Raw genomic sequence first — 9,711 nt, 5'->3', positions numbered from 1 at the left:
TGAGAGCGGGGGTATAAATCTGGGCTTGCTGGGTTTTTTTTAAATTGACATTTCTCCTTAGCATAGGTACAGATGATGTTAAACATGGATTCTGAACTAATTCTGGATAGACTTGGACAAAATTACATGTATATATATGAAATGATTGAGACAGCTAGTCCTGGCTTACGTCGGAAACCCACGGCCAGTCTCGCATACGCTTACTGACCGTGGGTTTCCGATGATGACAAGGAGCCACACAGAAATTGTGATGCAGTGCAGATAGGGCAGATAAAAAATTCTTAACCAAGAATATTTCAGTTGAACACCTTTCATAAAAGACATTGTCCATTATGGTTTTCTTTCACTGCCCTTTTACTATCTACCATTATATAAGCCACTGATTTCTTCAGAGTTTCAATGATTCTCTGTACAGGCCTCACCTATGTGGACTTCATCACCTTACTGTACAGTAGAGATAAATCTATGAAGTGCAATATGGACTTGCTGCACGTCAGGAGAAATGGAACAATTATTGTACAGGTCAATGCATTACAAACAGAAAATGCACTGAAAACAAAATGATTTTTTTTTTGAAAACAAAATTAATACAATGCAAACAACTTATTACATGTATACCATGTGAAAGGAGTAAGTTTACATTGACCACGAGTTCTAGGTGTGCAATTGCGTGTAACAAACAAAACAAACAAACGGTATACGAGTTTATATTACCCACGTGCTGAAATCAAGATAGGAAAACAACTTGTATGGTTTATGCCTATTGATGAGTCGTGTTCAGCTCTAGGGGCAAGATCCAGTAAATGAAAGGTGCCACCAGGTAAAGAAATAATTGCTTCATAACAATAGCTTTGTTTTGATGAGGTGTATCAGGACTTAAATTTTTGGTAATCGCTATGAAAAATCATGTTTTAAACTGTCATTTTCCATGAAATATGAAGGAAATAAGTAAGCTCGCTTTTCATTTCAATGCCACTTTTTCAAAAGGGATAAATAGCCAGAAAGCAAACTACGATCAAATGTAATCTTGTTGAGGTGTTATGGCTCCAGAGGCCAGTTTGTATACAAAGAAAATATCACAACTTGATGAAATTTGTCAAGAGTATTATTTTTATTATAAAAGTAGCAGTTATCAACATGAAGTAAAAAAATCTTTGTACAATTAACAGTAAAGAAAATACCAACAAGAAAATATAAACATACTAGTATAAATAGAAATGATACCCAAAGTACTATGCAACATGGAATTTATCAACAGGATTACGTAGGGCATGGTTTAATAACAAAAAAATAAACAGGATTTCAGTGCATGAAATGCAGTACAAATTGATTTCGACATATAAATATTGATTTACCTAGCTAACAAAACAGCATCGTATTCCAATTTGCACCTGGCAAACTTTATACGATTTTATTTCATCTACCTGAACTATTCAGCTATGTATATTTATTTAATTAATATTACATGTATAAACAAAAATTCAGTTGTAATTGAGCAAATGATTGTAAGTTATCTTTAAACATCTACATATACGAGGTACACATATACCTACACATAAACTGTTCTCAGTATTGCAATTATATAAGAAAGGTGGATGTACATGTAACTTGGCCATTGTTATGTATACCCAATGCAAAGATAATTCACATTCAAATATTGGGCAACAGAACTTATTTTCAAAATTATTTACAAAGAATCTTCATGTTATTAACGTGGATACAAACATTTCAGAGATTTAACTCACAGTTTTTTAGTCTACTATTCTACAGCTTTATTAATTGAAACAAATTGTGTATAATTTTATATTGTTTTAATACATGTACTCAATTACAAATTATTCACATTCATTACCAAATTAATATAATCCCTCATAAATAAATACAAGTTTTTGAGACAAAAGAACCCTGTAGTAAACTTATGAATAAATATTGTTGGATAATATCTAGACTGAATATTGTGGGTTTTTTTAGGGAAATAAGCAAATAATGAACAAAAATACAGACATTGTGTCATACAATGCTGTCACGTGAATGTTGATTGAAAATTCAGTCTTACAAATGACAGAATCATAAATTATATTCACTCAGTTTTCAATTACCGGGTATGTGCTGGTTAAATAAATTTGTTAATAACAATTTTAGAAAAGCCTTTGTTAATATTAATAATAAGTTACAATTTTCTAGCAATAAATAATGTTATACATTATGCTGTTTTCACTATCCATCTAACATAATACCATAATGATTTTTAAATTAACATAAACATCTTTAATATCTTAATAATGTATGACAAATGCAGGAAACTTCATATAATGAAGGTATTATTTCCCTTTCGGGAGAAAGCATTCACAAATTAAAGTACATTGTAATTCTCCCATAAAACTGCCACTCAAATGAAATAGAGTGCAATATTAATGTTTGAAACATGGATTTCACTGGGTCTCATACAGATCAAACTCTCTGTTGCTGACAGTTTTCAAAACAACCTCTAAAAAATTAATCTTTCTCCCACAGTTACAGTCAATGTGAAAAAGAGAAACAGATCTAATGAATAGTATGGGCCAATAATGGCTTTGTTGCTACAATGGTAGGTATTGTTCAGTTTTAATGATTGCATGAATATGGATTAATATTTGCGTTTGTCCATATTTGGGCGTAACATGAGAGCCCCGTCGATCCAGATGTTGGGTCGGTCCAGCATCGCCTGCCATAAGGAAATCTCTTCTCCGTGAGCATCCATCCAGTCGACTGCCTTACCAAAACTCTTACCTTAAATATGAATAAAGAATTTAATTTGAGCTATCAATAATATTTTATAGTACATGTCATGCTATCCTTACTCTTTATTGTGTACTGTTAAATTGGATGAACGGTCTTTACATTTCATTGGTACAAGTATATGTACAAGCATTAAATAAAGACATTTGAGATTTCAAACAACCATTAGCTTCTTTTATATATTATGATGTGAAAATAAGACTAATCCCAAATTACGACCTTCATGAGATGTTAATGAGATTGAGTTTGAGTTCACCAAAGGACTTTTAACTGAATAGCTATAATCAAAAATGCCGACTCAGAGATTGGGTCAGATTTTATCCTCCAACTTGCCACTGATCATGTGATATTAAGATAGGAAAACTCACCAACTCTAAAACTGAGCCTGAATATACCCATGAACTCATTGCTGAGATATATAAAAGGAGCACTCACCGACTCCGAGATTGAGCCTGAGTCCCCCTAGGAACTCATTGCTGCTCAATTTGTCGTGGTCCCACACGGTCAGCTCCACGCACCGCTCCTTCAGGTCAGTCTTGTTCACGTCCTCAAATATAAACGTGTGATCCCAGTGAGGGTTACAGTTGCGTTTAACTACACCTGTCTTTTGCTTTAGGCCTCGCTGTTTGTCTGGCAACAAGTACCTGTTTGATACAAGTTTTGTCAGCTTTTAAAGGCTGTCTATTTGTGTTGATATTTCTATAACTTTAGAATGAGGTGAAGGTTTGATATCACAAGATAACAAAGGACCATAAATTTATCTAAATTTTGTATAAAACAAAAAGCGTCAAGAGATCATTTTACTGATTATGAAATCATTTGATCTGTACATCAAGAGGAGTATGTGTCTAGCCAATTTTCAAAACATGTACTGTGTTTGCCGTCAATTCTAATTTGATAAACATAGACATATCATATATACACTATGATACATAGATATTTTCTTACCCTTTGACAAATGGATCGGAGAATCCCCCGCTGCGTACGGCTGTCAGGTTGCGGGCCTCCTTTATCAGCACGTGTAGCTGACCTTTAGGACCCCCGACCTCTGACCTCCCCTTTCGGAACTTCTTCTTGGAGGGGGAGGCTGTGGTGTCCTCCTTCCTGACTTTCTCTGGGGGCACGTACTTGATGCTCAGGAACAGGTCCCCCTTGTAAGTCAGATTAGCAGCTGGCACCGATTCAATCTACAAAACACACTGAAACTAAACAAGAGTCCTATGCTGGGTGACATTTCAAATAAAATCTTCTTTAAGTTATTCTTTACCATTGATTTCCCTCAATTTTCATAGATTAATTTATTTTATTTCATAAGTAGTGTGCATCAACATCTGATCAGGAATCTATGATTTTTGTTCTTTTCCAATCCTTTTTTGCGTTATAGAAACAATTCTACAGATTAGGGTGACCTATTGTTTTGCTCCATATATATAATTATCTTTTACAATTCAATTCTTCAAAATAATATCATTTTCAGCATATTTACATTTCACTTTTACATACATGTTCAATGAAATACCTTAAAATACAAGATAATTAGACATCATTAAGATGGTAATCATCTCAAAAGGCCCCGCTTAAATAAGGGCAATAGAATGAAAAGCATTTCAGAGGATTTTGCTTATATCTTAACCTAAGCCTTAAAAATTTTCCAGTTGGCATAGAACTTTACTTCTAGCTCATTACCCCTTACCTATAAAAGGCATTTTTTAAAATTTAATCTAAGCAAGATTAAGCAAAAGGCAAATAATATTTGGTCTAAAATAGATTTTAAAGAGATCTGCTATGACCTTCACATTTGATATTGAAAGACATTGAAACTTGGTTCAAGGTCACCACACAACCTTCACCCAAAAGCTCTGTTTATGTGACATATGAGCCAGTTTGGACCTAGGGGATGCAAAATATGATGAAGTCAAGGTTTTTTTTTCACATAATTCTACAATGACCTTGACCTTAGATCTAGAATCTTGGATCAAAGTCACTGAACACACTTTAAAGAAAGGCACTCTGTGGGTCAAGTTTGAGCCAGATTGGGCCAAAGGAAGAGAAGATATGCCCCAGACAAGTGATCTTGGATGGAAAGATGGATGAAAGGACAGACTGATCACTAACGGTTGCCCGCAAAGCGGGTGCTAATAAACCTATTCTATTTTCTATTAGTGAAACCTTAATGCATTTGTACTAAAAGTGCCTCAATTTTGTTTTTTAGTCAAGGATTCAAACTCTGTCTTTTAGCTGACATCGTGTAATAACAAATTCTCCCCTACTAACAAATTCTCCCCTACTTTCAAATTTAAATTTCATGAAAGAAGCAGTACTTCTACATTTATAAAATGATCAACTGTACTTCACTGTATAATTTTTCAACTGCAATAAAGATTGCACTGTAAGAAAAGGAAAAATAAATAATCGTAAAAATGTTATTGCTAAATTACAGATCCATAAATTTAAAGTTTCTTTGTCTAACCCTGGAGAGAAGATAATAAACTGCAGAGGGAGACAGATGTTACGTACAGGAAGAACAACACCTGTCATCTATAATTAATACACAACATGCAGACTTTTGGAGCCCACTTCCTGTGTTCATACATAGACAAAGCCACAGAGGATTCCCTGCTTAATTTATTCAGTTTTCACCAAAAAATGAAATTCTTAAAATTCTGAATTTGTTTATTGTTCCATTCCATTTGTTTGCACTCTTGATACATAATTTATTGTTTTGTTGAGTTTCCAAGCATAACTGATGGGGTGTGCTATATCTGACTTAAAAAGTATCAATAATTTAATTTTAATGAGAAAATGGTTATAAAAATAGTACAGCACTGGTATTTTCTCAACCCAAAGAAAGCGTAAAATTTTTATGGGCAGACTGCTCTGAATAATAATTTTTCAAATAAATTCCTGCATAGTGCTTGTAATAGGAAATAAGGCATACCTTATTGAGTCGTTAATTCAGAGGCAATTGATAGGCCAGTGTCGATGTGTTTTTTTAAAATGTTTGTTTGAACCTAACTGTTAAAAATAAGCTGTACATAGCAGTTTGAGTCCACCCAATGATCTAGATCCCTAACCAAACTTACTCTTTCTTGGAGAGGGTACCACTTGGCCGAGGATTCTCCGAACCGGAAGTAATCAAAGTTAATGGTGACCTCTCCAAGGAAGTCGTTGCGTCCGAAGCGGTCGTTGTGCCACACCGTGACCCACAGGGTGCGATTCTCCAGCTCACTCTTAGATATCAGGTACTGTATAAACAACGAACACACATTAATTATGTACTTCATGTGTAACATGTATTATCAAAGGTAAGGTAGCAAGTACTGTTACGAAAATTACACACCAATTATTGTCATATGCCATAAGCTCAAAGATATAACAAAAACAGTAAAATTTCAAATCTACTGTTAATAATGGTATTTATAAGCCATGGTAGATGAAATCTAGATAGTGAAGCATTATGTAGAGTGACAGTTTGTGTTCCATTAGGTACTGAATAATAATTAAAATAAAATACTAAAATTTTCTTTAAAGCATGTTTTAGCAGTACATGCATGGTGACGAAAGTTTTGAATTGAGTCAACTTTTCCCCCTCTGCAGCATGTTGCCTGAGGTGGTAATTAATGTAGTGGTTTTTAGCCTCACCCTGAGTGTCTGCTCAAACACAGGATTGAGGGTGTTCTTGATGATCCGAGTCTTCCTCTTGCCTCCTCGTGTTTTGTCCGGAAGAAGGTAAGTTTTGACATACCTGGTGAGAAATTGGACATCTATTAACATGTAACAAATAAATTTGAGATAATAACACTGATTTCATAAATCATATAAATTATCATAGTTTCATTCAATACAATATGAGACAGACATTTAAAAATTGACATTTTCATTCAAATATGAAAATATATCTTTATACCCAACAATGACATTTCTGTTTTCGTAAAAACTTCAGAAAACTTGAGGTTTTCAGTTAAAAAAGTAACATTAAGTTCCTATTTTCCCCCAAACTATTCTGATATCAGTTGGTACAATTTGCATTTACTGGTACCGGTACATGACAGCATTTTTTTCCTTTTTGAGGTACATTATTTAAGTATCAATAAGACATATTCTATGCATCAGAAACAATGCTGCTCCCAATCAACAGCGAGTTGACAATAAACATACGGATCGGATCTGTTCCTCTTGGGGTCGGCCGGAGCTAATCCTTTACACTGCTTGATCTGGATCTCCAGAGTTCCAGTCCGGTAGTTATACTCCAGACCAAAACATATCTCCCCCGTCACTGGAATCTTCCCATAATCCACTTCACCTGCATTGCTATAGAAACTGAGTATACTTTCTCGGCTGTCCTGCAAGAAAAATGAAGTTTCCATCAATATTTTACTTCAATGAAATTATATTCAGTATTTGATACAAAAGATTTCAAATTGATCTCTTTAAATTAAACTGAAGACTGCTTCTCTTCATTTTAATTTAAACAGGTAAATTTTACTTCACGATTTGCAAAATTGCTACTTAATCAAAAACAGCTATTCTATTTATGAACTTCATTAATTACCTCCATACACCTTTATATGTTAAATATGACAACATTTTATGTTGTTCTAATAATGGTACATAAAAGTTTAATGAACATTTGACACTTTATGCAAGAAAATAGAAATCAATTTTTCCTGTAAATAGATGTCAAAACTTACAGCTATGGTGGAGAGCAGGTTTCCACGACTACTGACACTGATGGAGCGATGGGAGGCCACCAGATCGTCAATATCTGTCTCCTCCGAGGAGCGCTGTATAAACAGGTCAAATCATTACACATCTTAATAAAACCAGCCATGTCAATGATGTCATTTAATGACTTCATTATATCTCAATATCAATGAGGTTAAATCATTACACACCTCAATCATGTCATATCATTAGACATCCAAATAAAACCAGCCATGCCAATGATGTCATGTAATAACATACCTCAATATCAGCAAGGTCATATCATTACACAACTCAATCATATCATTACACACCTCTATAAAACCAGTGAGGTCAAGTCATTACACACCTCAATAAGACCAGATATGATAGATGAAATAATCAAGTACCCTCAATGAAACCAGATACTTAACCTATATAGGGGACAATCTTATTCTGCGATTTGCCGGTGCCTAACTTGTTCACTTCGACTAATGATATAAAACAAGACTGGTTCATGGCAAGAAATATTTGTGAAGACAAAATTGAACCTTGCAAAAGAGTTAATTCATGGTAAGTCATATCATTACATACCTAAAAAGTTGAGCCATTCAAAACATGACACAACAACAGGCTTTCTGCAGAAAAATTAATATTGCAGTATATAAGTTTTTAAAATCAAGTGTCAAGTTAGAATTCTGATTCATGCTTATCAAATATATCTTAATTGCAGATAACTATAAATAAGTATAGAGAGCTAGATTCAACTTATAGATAAATAAATCACCTGACCCATGGTCAATCATAAACCTAATTTGTGGTTCTAAATCTATCATAAAATTAATACATGTACTGAAAGTTTCATTCATTCCCCCCTAAGTTGAACATCCATGATAAACTCTACTAAATAAATACAAAGTATGGTAGGCGGTAGCTAGCTGACAGCTTGTTTAATCTGATATTTAATAAGGAATTCTACAGTCCCTCTGCCATTGAAAACCAACAATCCTGACAGATCAGCAAACAGACATCATTAATTGATTAATTATCTGTGTGTATTTGACACATCCCTGAGGGAATCCTTCACTTAGTTGAAACATTGCCACCCTCTGGACATCATCACTGCCAGTACAACCATTGACAAACAAACTTTTCATTATTGTACTGACAACAGAGAATGTCGATCCATTCTTGGTTGCATAGAGACTAAAACCTTGAAACCCCCTCCCCCTATTACTTACATCAGTGACAGTGGAGAGTGTAGAGGAAGGCACTGAGAGCTGGCTGACCGCGCTGTCTGTCCGGCGGTGCTCGGGCGTGTTCTCCGTGGAGGTACCACTCACGTGACCGCTGTCCTCTAGACTTCCCGACCCCTCAGAGCTAGCCCTTGGGGACAGGCGTGTAGGGACTCCCTCTAAAAACAACAGACAGGGTCAATATGAATAAACAATTTAATTTATATACCACACTATATGTATACATATACAGTACATACTGTAAATATTATATATATTTATCTTTTTTAATACTGACTGTTATGCTCTGTTGTACAGTTATATAATATTACAGTATTTCTACATGTTCAATACATTTTGGTAGCACAAAGTTAAGGACATTCTTTGAATCTTTATTCTACAGTGTACTCTTAAACCAATAGGTTTGGACCAAAAATTTAGAGATGATTGACAATAATGGTCAAGACTAGTTCTTGAACAGAAACAACCTAATTTCTATATGCAGTGAGGTTGGAATAAATATTTCATATGTTTCTACTTGTAAATTGGCTATATTACTTGATGCCATTAGTATATGATGAAAGAGAACACATAAACCACTTTATGTACTCTAGCTGCAACAATCAAAATTATAATATATACCGCAAGAAAATCATCAATATTAATAAAAGTCACCAGTGTTGGTGGGATCTAATTCCCAGCGTGGTGCTTAATTGACAAAAACAGTCTGGCGCGTTGGATATATATTTGTATTATGAAGCCATATGAACCAAAATAAGTGCATGACGGGAAAACTTGACCAGCTCAATATCAATATGTCACCAATATACCATGAACCCATTACTATAGGGTACATTAACTTATTTAGCTACCAGTGCAAAATGGCATGCATGCATGTTTTCTGATGTGCAGGGAAGAAGATAGTAATTAAAATTGCAATAACATTACTGATATGATCAGTCCACCTCCCAAAGTCTAGTTTACCAGAATGTGTTCTACATCTAATTATTGAGTG

The 9,711-nt window shown here is 34.4% G+C and overlaps 1 protein-coding gene across 8 annotated transcripts in view; it reads right to left on the bottom strand.

Moving 5' to 3' along the window:
- Positions 1-1,087: 1,087 nt before the first annotated feature.
- LOC105320073 (uncharacterized) overlaps positions 1,088-9,711 on the bottom strand; it is a 30,289-nt gene continuing 21,665 nt past the window's right edge. For all 8 annotated transcript variants that reach the window (XM_034475653.2, XM_066072272.1, XM_034475654.2 and 5 more), the window contains 8 exons: positions 8,703-8,875; positions 7,470-7,562; positions 6,937-7,121; positions 6,421-6,523; positions 5,862-6,023; positions 3,727-3,965; positions 3,214-3,422; positions 1,088-2,769 (listed from right to left, as the gene is read on the bottom strand). In XM_034475653.2, coding sequence (XP_034331544.2) covers positions 2,627-2,769; positions 3,214-3,422; positions 3,727-3,965; positions 5,862-6,023; positions 6,421-6,523; positions 6,937-7,121; positions 7,470-7,562; positions 8,703-8,875 — 1,307 coding nt within the window. In that variant the 3' untranslated portion in view covers positions 1,088-2,626. The remainder of the gene's footprint in view (positions 2,770-3,213; positions 3,423-3,726; positions 3,966-5,861; positions 6,024-6,420; positions 6,524-6,936; positions 7,122-7,469; positions 7,563-8,702; positions 8,876-9,711) is intronic.

The sequence above is a fragment of the Magallana gigas genome, chromosome 9 (genome assembly GCF_963853765.1).
Source record: "Magallana gigas chromosome 9, xbMagGiga1.1, whole genome shotgun sequence".
Lineage (NCBI taxonomy): Eukaryota > Metazoa > Mollusca > Bivalvia > Ostreida > Ostreidae > Magallana > Magallana gigas.
Note: the sequence above shows the minus strand (reverse complement) of the source record. Positions and strands in the feature narration are given on the sequence as shown.